This window comes from Anopheles gambiae, chromosome 2 (genome assembly GCF_943734735.2).
Source record: "Anopheles gambiae chromosome 2, idAnoGambNW_F1_1, whole genome shotgun sequence".
Lineage (NCBI taxonomy): Eukaryota > Metazoa > Arthropoda > Insecta > Diptera > Culicidae > Anopheles > Anopheles gambiae.
The window spans coordinates 81,316,275-81,338,612 of NC_064601.1; the positions used below are offsets into that span (position 1 = coordinate 81,316,275).

At 40.9% G+C, this 22,338-nt stretch overlaps 2 protein-coding genes across 10 annotated transcripts in view; one reads left to right on the forward strand and one right to left on the reverse strand.

The window, feature by feature from the left end:
• Positions 1 to 3,358: 3,358 nt before the first annotated feature.
• On the reverse strand, positions 3,359 to 5,176 carry LOC1274925 (zinc finger Ran-binding domain-containing protein 2). The gene is made up of 4 exons (XM_061645959.1): positions 5,055 to 5,176; positions 4,799 to 4,978; positions 4,327 to 4,625; positions 3,359 to 4,251 (listed from the first exon to the last, which is right to left on the reverse strand). Exons 2-4 carry the CDS (start codon positions 4,885 to 4,887, stop codon positions 3,608 to 3,610), a joined length of 1,032 nt encoding a protein of 343 aa, XP_061501943.1. The 5' UTR covers positions 4,888 to 4,978; positions 5,055 to 5,176; the 3' UTR covers positions 3,359 to 3,607.
• Positions 5,177 to 14,940: 9,764 nt separating this feature from the next.
• Positions 14,941 to 22,338, forward strand: part of LOC1274926 (cell adhesion molecule Dscam2) — a 54,397-nt gene continuing 46,999 nt past the window's right edge. For 4 of the 9 annotated variants that reach the window (XR_009764803.1, XM_061644390.1, XM_061644397.1 and 1 more), the window contains exons 1-2: positions 14,952 to 15,112; positions 18,200 to 18,461. The gene's annotated coding sequence lies outside the window, so the exon portion shown is untranslated. The other 5 variants (XM_061644393.1, XM_061644391.1, XM_061644392.1 and 2 more) reach the window with 5 other exon arrangements.

Here is a 22,338-nt window from a genome sequence, read left to right on the forward strand (position 1 = left end):
ATCTCAAGGCAATCCAACGGTGGTGCCCTAACGGATAAACTAATCGTTATTATTTCCCATAGCCCTTACAACTCAGCCGAAACGATGTATTAGTAAGAGGGGTGAATTGGTAGAAGGCTCTTTCCTTTGGGAAAGGATTGAACTGGAGTGAGTGGACGCAGATGTAGAAGAGGCGTAGCAATTTCAAACTGTTTGACAAAACTGTTCAAACCAGTGCTACGTTGTACCAATATTTTAACAAACACACCCATGGATGGACAGGGCTGTTTGTCTGTCCATCTAGAATTCCCTTGAAGTTGAAATTTAACCCACCACGTGACTTTGAACATAATGATCCATTTTTATTGGAGGTATGATTTGAAAGGAAATGGCCCAAAGCCGCCACCTCTGGCACCTGATTCGAATCTGCTACTGGTGTTTTTTTTTCCTCCTTGCAGCTGTGCATCATACGTCACGTCAGGGCCATTTTTTTGACCTGGCGAATTATCGCCGAAGGACCGACCTGTTCGCGCAAACATCGTGTCCATTCGGGCGTGCAAACAAGTACTGACTCCTTGTACCGGGTGGAACGAGACGAACTCCGGATACTGATGGTGGTGTTAGTGGGGCTGTAGTAATAATGTAGCGTTCTATAAAACCAGTTCAAGGCTGTCAGCAACAGTTCGTTGGTCCGGGTACTGGTACTCGCTGGTATAACCAACCCGCCCTACCAAGGAGGAGTTCCTCGTAGCCTCAGTTTGGGGCTGCTTTTGGGGAAGAGATTTTAGAGCGCGTTAATGGCGGTTTCGCTAGAGGAGGGCGGTGGGCAAAGTACATTGGAAAACATGGGCGTTAGTCCCGATGGTCGATTGGTGGATTGGTGCTGGAGCATATTAGCGTCCGGTCACGGTCATATGGTGTACGCGGGGGAGTCACGCCGCAATCTGTAAAATAATCTATTTAAGTGATCCGTTCCTGTTGGTATGGTGCCTAAGGTCAGCCCTTTGCGAGTGGAAACTTGCAGATTGCCTGGCTGGTGCACGCTCGTAGTAGCTTACCTTCACAGTGCTGTGTGGTACTACAGATCGGGAGTATTTTACGATCATCAATTAGTGTACCGTTTTATTAATTAATTAGTGCGGAAGCAGATGACGAATGAGAATTTAATCTAGCTTCCTTTAATCATAGTATTTGGTGATTGGGGCGTTGTAAAGTGACGGTGTTTACTACATACCTTTTCCTATTTTTTTTACGCAACTGCTTATAAAATGCAATCTTTTCCCAAACCACTGTTACACGGTGATAAGGAACACACGAATGCTCAAAATACACATTAACCAAATAGAAAGGAACTGGTTGTGAACATACAGTCAAGTTTCATTTTCCGTTGCAAAAGGGTGTTAATTCTACGTGGCGCCCTTGACTTGATCCTTGAATCGTGTTGTCCAATGTTGGAATAGCACGTGCATGTTTGTAACGGCCAAAACCGACTCGTTGCCATTAGGGGAAGAATGAAATAAATTTGACCAAAACATTGTTTATTAAAACAATAAAAAGCATAGTATACTTTTAGCAAAAAAAAGGACATTGTCACGCACAATTCTTGACATTTGTTTGGCACACAGTTTCGTTGTCCTTCTGCCTGATTGATTGTTTCCTCACGATATCTGGTTGGGAAAGAATTTAATCTCAATTTTATATGTCTCACTGACAACTTACCAGGGTTTTACAAATAGATTGATTAAGGCTTTTGAGATTTGATCGGATTATTTGTTTAGTAGCTTAGTTAATTAGTAGCAGTTAGGTTATCAGATATGCTGATCTGGAAAACTAAACTTTTCCATGTTTTGTATTATTTTATCGTTATGTTTATTTGTTTATTTGCCTTATTACTTAAATTTAAATGGTAAAGTAAAATGGTTCAACATGATTTATTTGCAGAACTGTAGCCCTTACTGTGGTCAAATATGAAACAGAGAGATATCATCCAATAGCAGTTTGATAGCCCTTGATTTGCGATTATTAGAGAAGAAGATATATATCTATATATAGGAGATATATCTATATATTTAAAATGAATAATGTAATATATTTAAAAAAAAAGCTACTTTGAATGATATTTTGAAAACGGTAGGATGAAATGAGGATCAGACTTATTTGACAACATAAATAGGAAAATTATATATATATATATATATATATATGTATATATATATATATATATATATATATATATATATATATATATATATATATATATATATATATATATATATATATATATATATAATTAATTAACATGTATTTCTTTAATCTGCATGATCTCTTATGTGACCTTAGCAACATAAAAAATATCCTATACTATTATGAACAATTTTGGGCAATCAAGAGTCAACATGATTAAAAAGAGCTAGTAGGTGATTTTTAAAATAGTCAATTGTCAAAATAGTCAAAATGCACATAGACCAGGTTCAAACTTCGACACATGGACAACAATTTTTTTAACACCTTCTATGACATTTTTGATTTCCACATATCCCTGTCAATTTTCCGTCTCATTTAAAGATCATCTACGAATTCCTCTTCACCATGTGTGATCATGTTACTTTCAGTGCTTCTTAAATCATTAATAGGATAGACTTATTAATATAGAATAGTATAGGATAGCTAAGTTATTATGGGAAATGTGTGGAAACTGTAAGGCAGACATATTAATAAATAATTGAATTGAAGTGAATTGAAAAACAATGGTTCATTAGAGCTATACTGTCGCCTTTTGAAGTCTTTGCTTGTTCCTTTTCTTCTTCTTCCTCAGTTTCAAGTTGGTATTTGTTTACTCTGGCCAGCAGATCTGAGGAGTCAATGCAGTTCGAGAGTGTTTTTGCCACAAATACACGTTGGGCAACCCTGCGTCGATATTTTAAAACGATTAATTAAGAATAAAAGAGATTCAGTGTTCCACTTTTCGGCCAATCAATGATTCAATCTTCGAAAATAATGGCTAAATTCTTTTAAAACGAGCTACAGCTTCTAGTGAGAAGCAAAATCAAAGTAATTATTTTACTAACGATGGATTTCGCAAAAAAAAACAACGCTCTATTTATCTTTGTTAAAGTGTCGCCTGTGACGACCCGATGACCCGATCATTATTCAGAGAGTTATGATAATGCGACAGTCATAAAACCGTTGGCACAAGCATTTATTCCTGAGTGCCTGTAAATTCCCTCAAATCTGCCTTGAGACAGTATAATTTCCGATGAGGTATCGTAGGATAAAGCTGGGACATGTGGAAGGGATGTTGTGTTAAATCAATACACAGTAGTGTAATACAATTGTTTGATGCTAGCGGCAAACAATGAAACAGCGAGTATACGATTGCTTTGGGAACATTCAGTTAATAAAAGCTGATTTCTTGTTTTATTGTTTTTTTTTACAATTAGTGTAATTGTGATGCATTTCGATTTGCTCGAAACAACTATTGTGCACATTTCATTCTTTAAGCCATTGTTAAAGAACGCAAAAGACACTTACGTCAAACATAGCAACCTTTCGCTCTAAAATTTATACATTTATTCACCATCAATATTGAGCCTTGCTCTGCAAAACAGCAAGCACAACACGAGATGCCTCAACGTCGCCTGTCCTTGTTGCGTCGATAGGATCGAGGAGATCGCGAGCGGGATCGTGACCGCGAGCGCGAGTACGACCGTGATCTGGACCGGCCATGGCGACGGGACGCACTGGAGCGCTTGGAATCGGATCGTCCGTGACTAGTCGACGAGGCGGTCGATTTTGAAGAAGAACGTTGATCACTCGACCGCCTGCTGCGATCTGGACTGCGCGATCTCGATCGTGAAATTGATCGTGAGCGGCGGTGAGAAGTTTGTTGCTTGCTGTGGTTGGTGGCAGGGTTTGAAATCTTAGATACTGGCTTTGCAGCAGTTTCCTCATCCGATCCCCACAGATTATACTTGGAAAGATCCTCATCGCCTTCGTCTTCGTCGTCCTCATCCTCATCGTCATCCTCGTTACCATCGTCATCAGACTCCTCGTCCTGATGTCTTTGTTTCTGTTGCTCTTTTCGCGCACTGTATCTCTGGCTTGCCTCCTCCTCGGAATCGGTGCTCCGCCGTCGTTGTGCGGCACGGGCGCTTGATTCCTTCGGTTTACCTTTGGGTTTCTTCCGGCGTCCAAATTCATCATACTCATCGTCCGACTCGACGCGATCCTTGTACTCGACGACGCCACGATCATTATAGCCTCCTCCGTAGCCTGTAAAGTGGTCACAAAAGCGGACGAAACAGTTTGATTCCATTCATCCGTTCCGTAGCCTTCATATGTGCTTACCCGTCCGTTCCTCCACGTCGCAAAACCGTGGAGCGCTGCAGATGTTGCATGTGTGCCGTCGAGCCCAATTCACGTTAGCGCATTTATTGCATTGCCAGTCTTCGGCGCTGAACAGACCGCGCGACTTCTCGGCAGCTGCCTTGCCGATTTCGGTGCCAACTTTCTTTTTACCCCCGGCGCTACTGCTACCGCCCCCGTCGGAGTCGCTAGCCGTGGATCCATTTTTTGAACCGCTGTTGGGACGCTCCTTGCCGCACCGGTTACATTGGTTTCTTCGGGCAAAATTTAGATTCTTACAACTAATCACGGCGGACGGTGCGATGCAGTGGTGCGAATGGCGCGTTGCCACACCACAGTTTTGGCGCAAGACATTTCACGGAAGGGTGCATGGAGAAGGCCAAAAACGTTAGATCCCAAAATAGTCTTCAATTGTGCTTTGAGAATAATAAATTGCCATCGGGGGTTTGCTTACTCGGGCTCCGGACAAGTCCAATCGCCATTCTTATTACTGGATGGTCGCTTTCCATCCGATTCGGTTTTGGTGTATCCGGCACTGCTCATTGCATTTACCTTTCCGCTCTGCCACCCGAGGGAGAAGGGGATGCACGACGCAATTTACCTGCCGTGTGCCGTGTCGGATCAGGGAATCCTGCTGAAAATTTAAATGCCTGTTGAGCAACACTTTTCCGTCGTAAGCTGTAAATTGTTTATGATCTTTTCATCAATACTTTTGATAAAATCGAGCCTCACGATTTTTCTGGATGTCAAACACTGTCAACAACATACTGACGCCTAAATGTCAAACAGGGTAATGCCAGGGGTGAGCAACCTTGATTTTGTTTTTCACACCTTTTTATCCAGTTTTCCGAATTTCCGTACTGTTTAGAAGTGACAGCTCAAAACAAAATTGGTATAATGTGTCAAGCAAAAGGTTTGAAAACATCGTTATTAGATCATAATATCATAACAAAAAACTATAAAATTCATAACTACAGTAGAACGTCGATTAACCGGGGGCTGATTAACCGGCGGGCGGCTTATCCGTGCGCATAAATCTGACAGCTGTTCAAACGTTCGGCGAACATATGCAGTGATAGTCAAGTGGGCAGTCAGTTTGTTGTGCAGCTCTGTAGTCTCTGGTGTTTTTTTTCGAACTTCATTTTTGTTCATGAATGGTTGTTAAACCTACAGTTAATGATTAAAATAATATTCTACTAACGATTAATCTCGATTAGTCCCAGCCGATCACTCGTACGACTTTAACAACATGCCCGTCATGGGTTCAAGCCCCAAATGGACCATGCCGCCATACGTAGGACTGACTATCCTGCTATGGGGGGAATCAATAAGTCACTGAAAGCCCAACTCTACAAGGCGGTACAGAGGCAGGCCTTGACCGACAACGGTTGTTGAGCCAAAAGAAGAAAGAAGAACGATTAATCGATTGATTCAAAGTGAATTAATCATAAAACCAGTAAATTTTGTAATTGTTATATGAATTTGATATTTCTTGGACCATTATCCGTGCAAAACGATTAACCGGCAACCGTCCGGTCCCAAGCTGCTGCCTGGATAATCGACGTTCTACTGTAATTTGAAATCAGGTATTCCCCTATTTACGCGATACTCGATATACGCGATTTCGCTATACGATATTTTCTAAATTTGACAGTTTTTTTTAGCAAATTTTTCTAATTTGACACTTCAAATGCCGAATGCAAAATAAATTCTCTTTTTGTCAAATTTTAAAAACCATTTTAAAAGGTATACAATTGTAATCTTCAGTTAAAATCAGATCAAACAACTAATTTAGTGACTGAAACTAACCGCTTCATGCCGAATTACACGAAACTTTTCTATAATTTGACTGAAACCCTGAAAAATTTGACTTACGCTAATATTTCAGATACGCTATTGCATCAGGTCCGTATGAATATCGTATATTGGAGAATACCTGTATTTTCCCCTAACCATTTGATTGATTTTTAAACATCAATTTGTTAAACCATTCACGTACCTTGGTTTTTGTTGTTCTATGTCTATTTGAACGGTTGCAGCCAAAATATACTTGATGAACAATGATTTCTGATTGAATTTAGTTCATTTATGTTATTTTTTTTTACTTCTATGATGCAATTGGAGTAGAAAATTCGATTATTTCTTTCTTTTTATTGATTCATATCTTTTGAAAAAAATTAAAATTGTTTTTTATTTGACAATCGATGGAGAAAACTGTACTGATTTTACATCTGAATAGTCAAAACTAAAAATTCGTGCAATTCGAATTCGCGTAAGAGCTTTTCTACATACACCGAGACTGCAGCTGAGAGATGGCTTTGAGAGAATTGACAACCGGTTTCTCACGCCGGAGTGTGTAGAAGCTCTGAAAAGCGCCGAGATGAGACTTTTAAAATGATGTTGAAAAAATCCATTTTAATCGCTAAAATGAAGTCAAAAAAGTTTCTTTTACTTTTTAATAATATTTCTACTATTATTAGATGGCACAAATGCAAACTATAATTGATAGTTCGCTATAAACTGCCAATTCAATTTTTTCTCAGCTCCATCGTTCTTTGCATGCCGAGGAGAATTCTCTCACCGAAAATGCTGTCAGTCGCTGTCAAAGCATGCTGTCATTTTTTTTCTCCGCTGCTTTCTCGGTGTATGTAGAAACGCTCTAACACAATTGTCGCGTAACTTGGGGATAGGCTGCACAAAATTTTTGCAGAGCTTAATAGAAAATTAAAAAAAAAAAACAAGATACAGTCTGTTCCCGAGTTACGCGGGTTCTGCGTTCCCGACGAATCCGCGTAACTCGAATATCCGCGTAAGTCGAATTACACGTTTTTTGACTAAAATACTATTGATTACTCGAAGTCTTTTATTTAATTTAGTACTTTTATACACTTTATCATTTATTTGATATGAATCCTGCAGAAAATTCTAGAATTTCTGGCTTTTAAGCGGTTTCAATTTGTTAGCAAAAATGCAATTTATACCGAACTTGAAGCAAATTGTACTGATTTGACATTTGATCTGTCAAATTTAGATAACCGCGTATCTCCGAATCCGCGTAAGTCGAGAACCGTGTAACTCGGGAACAGACTGTACAGTAAACTCCCTCTTATTTGAGAGGCGATGGGACTGTCGAATAGGAGGGGTTTCACAGAGGTTTAAAATTACAGAGGTTGAAAGTGAATGAAAAGTCCATACAAACTATAAAGAGACAGAACATTTAGTATGCAGCAGGAAACTTTGAACACGATTGCAGATTGAAGCATACATCATTCAATAACCATGGCAACACCGTACACAAATAATAAGAATATAGATCCCAAATTAAAGGGACACTGAAATCCACAAATTCACAAATCTACTAAAAATGAAGGGACAAAAGTACTAAAAGTGAAGAGGGTTTTTTTTTAATTGGAGAGGTCTCAAATAAGATAGGGTTCACTGTATAATAACTATGCATTACTGAGAATAACTATTTGAATTGAAAATAAACTATATAAACTGTTTTGTTGGGAAATATACAATAGTTCTTACTGGGTTGTTTGCAGAAGTAGTTTTAACGGCTGCACCAGCCGCCATGGGGTTCCGTCAACCAGAAAAATGTACCTAAAGGTAGTCCCCGAGGTATGCATGCAACAGCTCCTGAATAGCCAAAGTTGCTTAAATCATCATGGTCGCAAAATTATTGTTCGCAATATGCTTGGTCGCAGAAATCTTGGTCAAAAATTCTGTTTTGCAATATTGTTGGTCGCAATATACTTGATCGCAATTTTCTTGTTCTCAAAGAAAAAAAATGAGTTATTTTTATTTTTTATTTTACTTTAAAATATTTAATTACCTAAACTACGCGCAAAAAATTGCTTTGTTTTACAGCTATAAACAAGAAACCAGAATAGGCCGCTTTCATTGTTTATTCTGCCAACAGGCCCGAATAACAGTGCTCAATTGAGGGTTTATTTCACCCGAACGAGTATTTAGAGCGACTGCTAACGCCTTTACGATGCCAAATTGGCTGGGTACACCATGTATGTCACATTACAGGGAATTATTTTTCCTTGCATTTTATTTTCAAGCGAATCGTCATCGTTGCAATAAACAACACAGTTTGTTTGGTCTATGTGCATGTATATTTATAATTTGTTTATATTCATAGATATCACAACATTTTACAAATAATACTTGTTCCAGGTGACAATTGTAAACATCACTTTTTTTGTTGGAAAAAATAGCTTTAAAATCAACTAAACACCGTTATAAATATAAAAAGGTTTGCTTACATGTATGCATATATTCAGTTCTGCACAAGTAGGTTGCTCGGCACTGAGTATAACTAAACTGGTATAATTAGCTGAACTGAAATTATACCAGTTCAAATTATTCCTAACTGTGGTTGCATTTTTATTTTTTATCTTTTCCTGTAAAATTTGCACATGGTAAAGGAATAGTAATATTTTGAAAGGGTATCGAAACTTACGGAAAACTGTACAATATAAACAGGCCAATCACTAAAATTCATTGATAAAATAAAAGATTGATCTCTTACGTTTAAGGACAATTTGTAAATTCACCATGTTGCACATTTTTGAAATCTGGAGTCATTTTTTAATCACGTTATCCGTTCCGTTTTAAATTTAAATTCCAAGTAGTATTTAATGAATTTACAATAAATATTAAATAAATATTAATAATACAGAGCAACAGTTTTGGCAAATCACTTTCACTGTAGCAAGTTTTTATCCACTCAGAATGTTGCATAAAACTTTGTCTTGCACAAAATAGTGAAAAGACATAAGAAATTGAGTTCATAAAGCTATTTTGCTATAGGCCACATTCGGCTCTTTAGCAAGGCCAAGAGAGGAACGATTTGACGAAAGAATTTAATTTTCATTACAAATACAAATTAATATAAATTCAGTACAAATTCAGTACAGTACAAATATCAAACATAGAATTCTTTGTGTAAGTTGAACAACTGATGGTTTAAAACTCTTGAATTATCAATGATCGTTATAAGATACGGACTTAAGCTTCAATAAAAAATCATGCTAGTCACGGACAATTCGATTCGCGGGGAACATTCAATTGCTTTCATATTTTTATTATACTCATAAATCACAAAAATTAATTTTTTTTGTCATATGACATTTATAACATATTTTTAACCATACTACAGCAGCGAAAATTGTATTTAGGAACGAAAATGACGATAGGAATGCAGCGACGTCCTATATAGTAGAAATCTGTCCTTTTATCAAACAGACAATAAGATTTCCCTGCCATAGCACGGCTAATAGATTTTTCATTTTTTAAATTAATCAATTAGAGCTTTTCCCACCTTTTTGTACAGTTTTCTGACGCATCACACATAGTTGTTTTATTTTGTCACCATCAGCCTTGATTGGAAGCATGCCGTTTTTGAAGATCTGAAAATTATCATGAAATTCGCGTTAACAATAAACATTTAGCAGTATCGTTTTCGTATCCCACCGACTGACCCCGATGAACCGCATCCCTGGCGAAACAAGCAACTGGTTAGCAAACTGCCATCCCTTACCGCTCATGCTTATTATAATCTACCATCCAGTACCAAAACGCTACCAGCGAGGAGAAGAGCGTAAACTCGCAACCCTCGTACGTGAGCACCAACGACTGCGAGCGATAATTGGTGGTGATTTTTCTCGACCATTAATAACAATCATCCCCATCTCTCTCTCACCCGCCGTTTTGGGGGATACTGTTGCTGTACCGAAAATAAGCAATAAGCGCCCGGTGAGCGCACAGGGAAGAAAGGCGAAAGGAAGTGTCAACGAATTAGATGGTATCGATAGTCGGAGTTCCTTATCGGTGGATCGGTGTCTTGCGGTGGAAAGCACCGCTGGAATGAAGACAACGGGATCCATGTACATTTACACGGCCGAAATGATGCCTCACGTTTGCTAATGCTCTCCTGGTGGATCGACACTCTGACACACACACAAACAAACGGGACGAATTAGCAGAATACATAGGGGCGCCCAAGGCTTATGTGTGAGCCTGTGTATTGCAATGGGACCCATCTCACCCCTTCGGTTCGCGCCATGTGTGTTGGGTATAAGGGTAGGCGCACAAACAAACAAACGGCTGACGACGGCCGACCGTCTCCTAGCGTGCCCCTTTGGTGTGATGGACGTCTGCCGATCTGGAGACCAAATGAACTATTTGCCAACCAGGTGCCGGAATGCTGGCGAAGCCGAGTGGTGCACGGGGCTGGCCACACTAGGCACACAAGGCACGAAATCTATTTGTTCGCTCGTCACTCGGCCAACGGCGCAGATACTTTTAATCCATAGTGCATAATGCTTGGCAAATATAGTTAGCCGCACCTTCCTGCTCGTCAACGCTCATTCCGTCCGTGCCCTCCTTATCAACGGGGCACGCTTCCGCAGCAATCGCTTCCGTGTGCGTGATGTTTTCCCCACCGCTGTCTTTAATCCTTTCTTTCTGCGAGATGCTTTCGAGGACGGTTGGCCGATAGCGGGACGAGGAATTTCAAGCGTTTTTTCTTATCATTCGCTGTGCTCTCCGCAGTGGCTATCATCAAATGGTCTGGCCTCGCTCAATGTTTGCCGTAGGCCAAATTCACGCAGCAATCTTTTCACCAGCCACCGTGTCCCTTTCGCCACAGTTTGCTAAGGCTCTTGAGTGGTAAGTTTTGTTTGGAAAGCTTACCCTTTTTGGCGATGGGGAGGAGGGGGGAGTGGTGAAGATAGGGAGCAATTGGGGCGGACCAGTATTCAAAAGCGGACCGGAGTCCGGCAAGCTCTATCTGTCTGTCGTCCGTACGTGTGGGATGTGTGAAATTTCTGATCTTCTTCTCTGTCTCTCCTCCAGTTCTGCTGTTGTTCGCTCGTCCGGGGGTCCGCAGTAGTACCAGCATAGCATACACACAGGCACACCGAGAGCGCGTATAGATAAATGGATACATAATGTCGACATCTTGATGGTTGTGCACACACACACGCGCATACACATACGGGTAGATGCGGAAGGTTTCCTGGTCTGCTATCCTGTCGGTCGGTCGGTCGGTCGGTCGGTCGGTCGGTCGGTCGGTCGGTTGGTCTGTAGGACGGTGTAGGGTTGATCCGTTCCAGCCATACCTCTTCCCACTTGCCGCTTGGCTCGAGAGCTGACACTAGGTCGTATTTGGTCTGTGAGCATTCATCTCCAAATCTCCCGCCATTCCAAAAATCTTCCTCCAACCGCCTGTCCCGATTCGTGTGTGGGTTCTATCGGCCGGTCCGTTCGGGACGCTATCCTCCATACCCAGCAGAACTTCCACTCAATCTATCGAATCGTGCGTTGTGTACATACATACATACATACGTACGGCAGCAAGGACCGACCCGTCGGTACATAACACTACGGGGACTCACAATTTCTAGCGGAGTCAATAATGCAAGGTAACGAAATTTGGAATATCTTACCGCACGACCCGGCACCGCACTGGATGAGACTGGTGTTTGTTTTCGTTTTCTTTTGAAAAAATCATTGAACCTTTCTTCTCTTTTTTTAACCCAGATTGGTTTGGGGCGCACTTTCTTTTATGTTGCAGTTCTTATTTTTATTTTCTTATTTGTTTTTATGATTTCTTGGTTTTTTGCTATATGTTTTGCTATATATTTTTTATTTTTTTAACAATGCAATTGTTTAAACTTAAATTTATGAACAAAAAAGGATTTTAAGTTTTTGGCAAAGTACCTATATAAATTTATGTATTTTATTAAAATATTTTTTGCAATTTATTCTCTCAATGCATTAATAGCGATGTATGTGTTTATGTTGACATATTTATAAGTTTAACAATTTCAGTATGTTTTATATAAACATATGTATTTATTTGTTTCTTGTAAGTATCTATTATCTACCCGTTGAGCATTATAATTTACGAAATCAAATTAACAACATCGAATTTCAATGAACGTTTCCTCAATAACAAGAGATAAAAAATATCTGTTATGAACTCTAAATATCTAAAAATGAAACGAGATTCTTTTCAGCCCTTCAACGTCGTTTCTTGCTTCCATAAAATCTTACACAACAATTGCTAAAACAATTGCTACTGTAATAACAATTGTAAACATCCTTCCGGATACGAACCGGAACAAACACCGTAAGCCAGGATTAATGCGCTGCTCATCCAAGGGTTCGCTCGGCCAAAAATACAACACTTCACCAAATTGCAAACAACCCTGCTAAGCAGCTCCAATCGCAAGTTCCGCATCTTATCCATCTTATAAAATTTTACCAACGAATTCCCGATAAACGCTCCACGCCGCTGTACATAACGAACGCACGAGTAGGATAGCATCACCAGCGGCTACATTTGGCATCCCCCTGAGTTGGACCGGTGAGTTTGTCTATTTGTGTGGGTGTTTGTATGTGTGTGTGTGTGTGTGTGCGTTTTGGTAAATGTATGAAGAAAGCGCAGGGAGCGGAGAAGGGAAAAGAGAAGAAAAGGTGGCGGAGAGTATCATCATATTATCCCCTCATTCTTTTCACCTCGACAAATGTGTAACATTCTAACAATTTTATCTCTCTGTGTGTTTCGGTTCAGTTTCACCAACGGGCCAGAGAACGGATCTCTTTCACAACATCTCTATCTCTCGCGCGCCCGCTTCGTATGTGCATATTTGTGTGGGTGGATGAGACTAGTTTTCGAGGGGGGGGAATTTTCCGGGAAGGCGAACGATGTGCCTCTGTGCGGTGGGTGGCAGATGTAGCGGCAACGGGGTGACTGGGTGATAATCGTCTAGTAGCGAGATCGTTTGTGTGTGGAGAAAGCAAGCGATGAATACGAGAAGGCAAACGAATCATCGAATACTACCGGTGAAACGTATCGTCACCATCATCAGCAGCATCATCATCATTGGCCCCACTCCCCTCAGTATCAACGTAGCCATTGATTTCATTGGTGTTCGGTATCAGCCACATGTGAGTGCACATATACAGTGACCAACGGATGTGCCAGGCACCACGAGAGGGCAATTGTATTTTTTTGAAAATTATTTTCTTATTAATGCATCACATTGCAAAGATGGAAATAATTAGATTGGAGCTCAAGGTCCTCAAGGCCGCGATAAAAACTAACGCGATAAAAACTCATGATCAATTACGTACAAACTTATTTTTGTCTCATAAATCTAATGTATCTTGAATGTTCTTCCAAGTACACTAGAGCGTCGTTCATGTCAAGTATTTGTAGTCAGAAAAATTTGAAATAATTTGACCGTTTTGGGACATTCATATCAATATTATCAACGTGTTAGAGTGTCCACCGTGTAGAGAAGTTCATGAGACGATCATAACTTTGGATAACGTCAAGTGGAACAAAATCCAGAGACGTTTTGTTCCGGACATTGTTCGTGCCTAACTAGGAACTCCACAAAGACTTCAGAAATTTCAAAACAATAACAAACATGAATACTCCAGATGGTTATCTGTGGACACGAGCCCTGAGAGAACATTCGTGTAGTAGACGCATATTTCTCAGGTTTTTTTGAGCGACGCATGCTCCGGCCACCGTGTTGAATCAGGTTGCTGCTAATGGAAAAAGTATTTCTAATGGTGACTAGGGCATGTACTTCCTGACCATGCTCTTGCCCGACATGATAGTGCTTATTTGCATTTCGCAGTTTGACACGAGGCGCAAAGTAGTGCAACTAGGTGGCACGATCGAACGGAGCGGAACCAAGGTATAGCGCAAATATTGGTAATGTTGGTAATATTGGTTTGATATCAGATATAATAATAACACCATTAATAGCATTAACCAATTCACTAAACAATATTCCTTGCAAAGAAGAATATTTGCCTGATCCGAAGCGCCAGTCTAAACTTCCCAGATTGATTTAGATCATCACCTCACAGTTTGTTCTCAACCGTTTCTCCCCGTGTGTGATGCTGTTTATCTAGCCGTCACTGTGCATCACGCTCCTCTCGTTCTACCGTACTGTGTATCCTTAATGTATCCTTTTTTGAAGATGAGCCACCTCCGCTATCTCGCGCTCTCTTGCTCGGTACCTTTTCACCCCCGCCTTTTCACTCACAGCACCGTGGGGGGGGGGGGGGGGCCCACCGAGAGAGCCAACCGTACACCGATGATGCTCCGATTGCGCTCCGGCCGAGAATGACAACACAGCACATCCACCTGCCATGCCCGCCGGCCGCCCCAATCGCACTCCAACAAATTGGCGACCGGTGTACATGGCGATTGGAGCATCCGTACGCCGCGTGGCCGTCGCCATACATGCGAGAATGTGAATGAGAATGAGAAGCGACATCTCGCTACACATACGTGTGTATGTTGTACCTTTCGGTGGAGTGGGAAGGCCCACCAACACATGCACACACATACACACATACACACACATACACACACATACACACATATAAACCCATATGAGACATGGCACGGCATGGGCATAAACGCGTGCGCGCTCCGCCTGAAGTGGAGGAGGTTTTTGCCGCCCCCTGCGTGGGGTGGTCGGTAGGATGGAACGGCAGGGTCGGCTCGTACACAGACACATGATGGAAATTTGTTTATATATCATGTATCATTCCGAAAGGATTCTTGCGCTGGAGAGGATATGATTCTATTTGAAATGATATAGTTGGCGGTTGGCGTTCGTAGCGCGAGGACGTGTACCGTTGTTGGTGTACGCCAGGTCTCTGGGCGCAATTGCAGCGCGGGAATTGTTGGTTCACTCGCGGTGGAAACATTGGCTGGGATACAGTGAGTGTGTGTGTGTGTGAAGTGAAGGAGTGAATATCGAGCTAAGCTGATGCGCACATCAAGCATGCCTTGAGCTGGCAGTTGGACGTTTATGGGAAAGTGTTTTTAATTCTGCTGGAGTACGTGAAGTACTCACTACAGGGACGCAGTAATGGTAGGACGTGGTTTGCGCGGGGAAGGATTGCTAAGCACCGGCTTAATTTCTCAAACACATACAGTGCGAGACGGCAGCAGTGAAAGTGAGTGAGTGACGATGTGTGCATCCTTCACCGCACAAGGACGGTGTCTGTGCGCTCGGTACCTTCTTTCTGCCTGTCATTTCAACTTCACCATCATCGCCAGCATTAAGCGGCTGGTGCCAGTCGCCGTTAAAAGCGCACGTCGTGCCGGGCCACCCGGCCCTGCCGAGCTTCCGAAGCCGTAGTACCGGTGGAGCATTCATCCTTTTTGCTGAAAAGGTACATTATCACTTTGCATTGCCGCCATCGCGCCGCACTGCCGCTGCACAGGCCGGATCTGCCACGGCTATCACTCTGATTTTATTATTTCCACCCCGAAAACCCCTTAAACCCTTCCTGCTCCGACGGCCGTGATTCCAGCTTCAGACGACAGTACGTACGATCGTACCTATGTATTGGGAGGGACGGCCGTGTTAGAAGGCATGGCTCTGTATCATCATCGCAACTGTTTGTATCTCGTCATACCGCAAGCCTGCCTGTCTGCCCGTCCTTTAAGGGCTCCACCACCGTGCGCCGTCCTTTGCAGGCACACAGCCACACGCACACCTACACACGCATATATGGGCGAGAAAACGAGATTGATACGCATCGTTAAACATGTGCAAAGAGCGGTGACACACATATAGCAGCCGCTCGCAGAAGTGATAAGTATTGTTAATTTTTGTGGGGAGTGCGGAAGAGTTCGCTGAAATTTATCGCCCAGCTTCACGCAAAGCGTTCAAAATTTAGGATGAGCTAGTGAAACTGTTATTTTTCCCGTTTAAATTTGCACTTCCGGTGCAGGTATGGTAATAGAATGCCCGGATACGGAGGGAGCGAAGCACATGATGCGCACTCCTGACACTGTTCAACTCGATGGCACCACTGCCACAGTTACACATACCCCGGTGCTAGTGTGGGGCGGAAATAATTGTCCACCTTTTGTGCCTGCGTTGACCTTTCTCTCATCCCCTTTCGAGTCACACAAATGCACACATATACACACGCAAGCACTCAGGAGGAGGCAAGGAGGAGCAACGCACTGGCTGGTGGCGATGAAGTGTGCAGCGAGCGACGAGTTGAGTCCATGTGTTTGCTCAACAGTTTCTCGAGTGTGTACGCTAGTCCTTCCCCGGAACAGTCCCGGACCGAGGAGGACCGCTGGGACTGCAGCTCGGGGCACGGGAGTCGGGACAGTCGGGATGATACTCGAGCGAGAGATGATGATTTTATTGCTCTTCGGTTTCGTACTTTTGAATAATTATGTGAATTGCAGTGCTCGGCACAGCACAACACACTTCTCGGTCCACCAGAGGTCCACCGGCTCCAAAACTGTAGCCAGCCAGTACATAAGTGGATACATACGGGGTATTATATGAAGGTGGCAAGCGACTAGGAGGACACAACACTCACACACACATACACAGTATCTATAGCCCGTGCGCTCGTTACAAAATTCAGATCGGATTTGGCTAGTGGCCGGTCCAGTATTATCGCAGGCGTCGTCCGATATCACCAACCCACCAAGTGGGCCGATATCAAGTCCGTTGTCAGTTCATTCGAATCGGTGCAACGGTGCATTGGGCTTTGGGTAGTTCGACGTGAAAGGAACATTTGCCGCTTCCCCGCTGGAGCGTGGAGTCGGTTGTGAAAGTTGTGTGAAAAGTGAAAGCGATTCCAACCACCACCAGCGGCATTTCCCCGTACCGGTTGGGGAGGCTTTGGCTGGGGTTGGGGGGCATACAAAAACTACTTTTATTGCGTTCATCGTATCGCAGCGCCAGTAGGACCGGAAGGTGCAAACGAAACAAAAAGGGTACAGCAAAATATGAAACGCTGTTCATTCTGAGTACGACCGAGCGCGCGTACGTTGGAAGCTGTGACGTGACAAATAAGTGAGTAAGAGATTTAAAAAAACACACACACACACTCACAAACGGCACACAACAACAACGAACCAGCGTGGTGCAGCTAGAGAACAGGCGACAGAAAATGGAGAAAAAAGAAGAGGGAAAACATTGCATCCGGAAGCAATTGAATGCAAAACAACCGGCCGCGAGTTGGTCTACACACACACACACACACACTCGGGACGATCCTACGGGCGGAAAGATTAGCGAGAAGCGAGTGATAAATGGAAAATATCGGACAACAATAACAACGGAACAAGCACACACACACACACACACGTACAGACACACGTCAAATGAATGGATTGTGCAGCGGAGGGAAGAGAGAAAGAGTACAAATGGTCGGGAAAGCCGGGAAAGGATAATTGGTCTCATTTATATCCTTTTGCCTTCTGCTCGTGCTGCTACCCGACTCTTCGCCTCTGCACGCCGTGATGTGGCAGTCGCTTCCTTTTGATTCCTCCGCTCAGCATGAGTTTTTTTCTCCGGTTTTTTGTTTCTACATTTGTTTTTCATCTCCCGTCATTCTCCTGTTTTTTTATACTTTTTTCCTTTTAATTCGCTTTTCCCTCGGTGACATAAAAATGGCGAGCACGACTCGCTGCACATGGTGTACGTGTGCGAGGATGGTGCTACAAAAAAGAAAAAGAAAAATAAACGAGTGGGTAAAACGAGAACTCTACAGCACGTGCGACACTACTGCAGGTGCAACAGTGCAACTGGAGTGTAATAAAGTGATGAGATAATAATGCATACACGAGTTCTTCATTTCACGGTGCAGCGCTGATGAGTACAAAATGATTATGATAATGAAATAGCATAATAGGAGTGGCGGGGCCGCGTGTGCGGAGTGTTTGAGGGACGCCAACCGTACAGTGGAATTGGAATTCTCACCAAGCGTGTGTGCGTGTGTGTAGTAAGTGTGATTGTGCGTGTTTTTTTCTTATTTTTTCTACCAGCTATGTGCGTACATGGATCGGAAGCTGGTTAGGGAGAAAAACGAGCCCGTTCGTGGTAAATGCAGGCAGGAAAACGGAAATGAAGTGAATCAGTTGTCATATGCGTATCAGTGCAGTGGGTGTTTTTTATCTCCTTCATCTCGGAGAGTTTAATTTGCCGTAATGTGTACAACGAACGGATGTGAATGGATGGTTGTGTAGACCGTTCGAAAGGACTTGTAGTTATTGTGGTGTTTTACAATGCTTTTACACATCAATTAAGGTGAGTCGCACACTTTGGTTAAGGCGTTAATTCGAGCAGGTTCGGTTAAGCTTTTAAAGATATAAAACGATGTACGTGTTCTGTGGCGCTGATCCCCACTAATGTTTGGGTAAAGGCGGCAGCTGCTACAAGATCGGTCGTGGTTGGATTCCAACCTTTCTAGTTACAGAAAATAAACCAGCTATTTCAATCAGCTGCACCAAGCGCGAATTTTTGCTGATCAAAATCAAATGCGTCAATACTTAGAAGACTTTCATAACGAAAGTAACATGCTAACATGTTATTATATTGTTTGGACATGTACACTAACATAATGATGATCAGCCCTTAAAAATATACTGTCAGAACTTGGAAACCATACTGCAGAACACTTATACTCCAAATATTCTGCTTTTTATGACTATAATGCGGATTCCAAAACAGCGCAAAAGCGGCGTTTACGAAGTTCGCAAAACTATATACTAAAAAGTACCTCGCAAGATTCGATACCTTAAGGTCGAATTAGACCTTGCGTGAAAGTGAACGTGAAATTTTAATAATTATTACAATTAAAAATTAATATTTTAATTAAATAAAGAATTAAATGCATTTTCTTATGATTCAACGCTGAACATTATTTTTTCACCGTGAACCAAGCGGGGAATCACAAGGAAATGCATTTAATTTATTATTTCGATATGTTTTATAATCTTAAAAATTTGGGGAATGAATGATTATGATTATGATGAATGATTAATGGGAATGATTCCTTTCTTTTGGTGTACGCTATTCTAATTAATATTTAATGAAATATAGCAAAAAAAACACCAAATATCAATTTCATTTCATTTCACCTGAGCTGTAACAGCAGCACCCACAGTCTGATGACAGCTCCACAGTATGCTTGCAAAATTCCCCAAGCTGATTGCAAGAAAACTTCACTGTTAAAATACATTATAACAATTTAATAAATATCAAAGCGCCTCAATAATAAGCAACTTTTTAGTTTTAAAATAAATTATTTTAAAAATATAGTTTTCATTGAAACGCCCTCAATTTGCACAAAAAGCTTTTTTAGTGATGTGGCATAATAAACATGACGGGAAAAACTTTTGGAAAATTGCCATTTTTTCTATTTGTCTTGTAAATTATGAATTGGTTTATCTACACATCAACATGGCTGACACATTTTGGATACACAAATCAACAATATTATGCATTAAAATGGATTCCATTGGCTTAAGATCAAGAGGATCTTTCCTGATCACAAGTTCAGTCGATTTGTAGTGCTATATGTGTGGCTAAGATAGTTTTAAACATCACATAGCTTTAGTAAGCACTTGTGCAGACTAACAAGTTTTAAAACTCTACGCGTACAGGTAGTGTCCGAGATATGCAGATCCTAGTATATGCAAATTTACACAATCGAGGATTTCTTAATTTGACAGTTCGTTGCACAAATTAAATATTGATTTGATACAATATCAGTTAATAACAACATGATTTAAAAAAAAAAACAAAAATTGTTTAGAATTAGAATAATAACCACCCACTGCAAGCAAAAGGAAAATAAACTAAAATATATCATGGCTGAAAACCGCTTCTTCACAATTTGCGTTAATAGCGTATCTCAGATACAGCCTGTATAGTTTGTTCCAAGTTCCCTTCATTCAAGACTTAATAAGCATTTAATAATATCAATTGATCTTGATGTCCCAGTCTCAAATAACGAGTCTTAAAACATGCTTAAGAATACGTTTACTGGCTGGTTATAGCCAGGCATCGTATAAGTCTTATAAGACAGTATTATAATCGCCTTCAGAACGTTTTAAAGGTTTAACGGTTTAAGACTGTTAAGCATCTTCAAAATACATGTTAAAACTATAAGGCTTAGTACACTCATAGTAAAGCATTCTTTAGAAATGTTTAAGTGTAAAAGCTATAAGAAATGTTTCTTGGGTTATATGATTCGAAACCCTGTGATTTGGTAAGTATGTTGACCGCGTAACACACAAAAGAGCTCTATTTAAATTGGTTAAATTGTCAATTCGTTCTAATCGATTGGACACAAATCCGTAAAGCGTTATCAAAGTTACATATCTTCAGAGGTTGCAATTCGGCGTTACCAATTGCATTGCTGATTGCATTGCTACCGTCTAAAGTGCCTTTAAGAAAATAATAAGCCAGTTGTCCTTCATTAAATTATGGGAATAGTAATTCAATCACACAATCATCACCTTTGTGTGATTAAATAAATCAGATATCGTGTGGTGGTAGCTAAGTTACAATGCACATTTATAATTTTCAAACAGTTCTGACTTGGTATAACGGTGTTACATTGTTCTGTTATTCATACAGCATTGCTATAAATTAATTATGTTATAAAACATTAGCAATCATAACCATTCTTTTATTTGGCGTAACGTCCTACGCGAACTTATTCAGTAAAACCTAGTCGGATAGCCAACCTTTGCTACTGGGGGACGGTCCATATGAGGCGTGAACCCATGAAGAGCACGTTATTAAGTCGTACGAATGCACGACTGTAACACGGGACAGTCCTAGCAATGATTAAAAAAAAACATAAACATAAAAAAACTACAGTGAATTGGCAGTTCTTACGCGAAATCAAAGGAATAATGCAAAAATGTATTCCGAATGCTTCCAAAAATACGGTCTTATACGCTATGTGGTTACCCATACAAAAATATCATTCGTATTCGTAACTTTTTGTTGGGCACATGTTGAAGAACCCTCTATGAGTGCTATGTGTTCATTCATGGCCACTTGAAAGAGAAGCGCGACAAAAACGCAATAGATGAATATTCAATTTCGTGCACAGTGATAACATCAGTTGACCATAACCCAGCAACATATTGCTCTCGACGAGTTCCATCTTTCTACAGCTCCAGCGTAAATGATGCCAAACGTCAGAAGACATTCCACAAATACACTGAACACGGTCACATTTCTACTGCCAACGGTACAACTTTTCCGATTTAGATTTATGGCATTTTTTCTGGACCTTTTTCTGTTGCCGCAAGAGCCGAACCTTTTTTTTCGCAGTGCGCAGATCACCGGATGCCAAACGAAACGAAAAACAGTGCTAATCAAATCGGACGTACGATGAGAATGATTGCCTTGTGTGCGACCTGTTGAATGACTAAATGACTTAACTAGTTTGTTAGTATAGAAAGCACTCGAAGCAATCAAGTGGAGATTGTGTTTACAAAATAGTTTTTTTTTGTTAAACTTTATGGTTGTACAAACTTGCATTTAACAAAAAACTGACATTTTAACTAGTTTACACTAGTAACACTGTAGAAGGTAATACAATTAAATATCAATGTTAAGCTCTAAAATTATAACTTGGACAGTACTAACAAATATTAAACTACATAAAAAAGTTATTGGAATTGGGAGAGAGCATTATTCAAAGTAACGTGAGATTTACTAACAGTTTGTGACTGAAATCTATAACATAGTAAAAATAGTCATCATGCATTTTTTTTAATTCAAGAGTATTGTTAAAAGCTATTTTATAATGTTCATAGGGTTTGCGGAGTTTGAGAATATTATCTTAATGTTGTTCTTGTCAAGTGGTTTAATCGAACGTGGCATCGTTATCCTGCGTGGCATAGTCGTCCTCGGCTGCATAGACCATTTCTAATGGTCTTCTACTAGGCGTCTCCATCTTTTTTAAATTCCGCATGGATACGCCTGGTCGTTTGTAAAAACATTTCAGTCCAAGTTTACTAGTATAAACTGAATATAACTTGAATTATAAGAACAAATAGTTAAAAAGCGGTGTGATTAATGACTAATAATGTGTGATAAATAGTGATTTTCTCTTACTTTTCATTCACAATAGTATTTTGTTGGCAAATTTGGTCTTGTA

What these genes read in the sequence shown, in the direction of transcription:
- LOC1274925 (XM_061645959.1), bottom strand. Translation starts at nt 4,887, where the DNA reads ATGAGCAGTGCCGGATACACCAAAACCGAATCGGATGGAAAGCGACCA. An exon ending in TGGACTTGTCCGGAGCCCGA is followed by an intron (nt 4,626 to 4,798) that starts GTAAGCAAACCC and finishes CGCCGTGATTAG; the next exon opens with TTGTAAGAATCTAAATTTTG. An exon ending in CGACGTGGAGGAACGGACGG is followed by an intron (nt 4,252 to 4,326) that starts GTAAGCACATAT and finishes ACCACTTTACAG; the next exon opens with GCTACGGAGGAGGCTATAAT.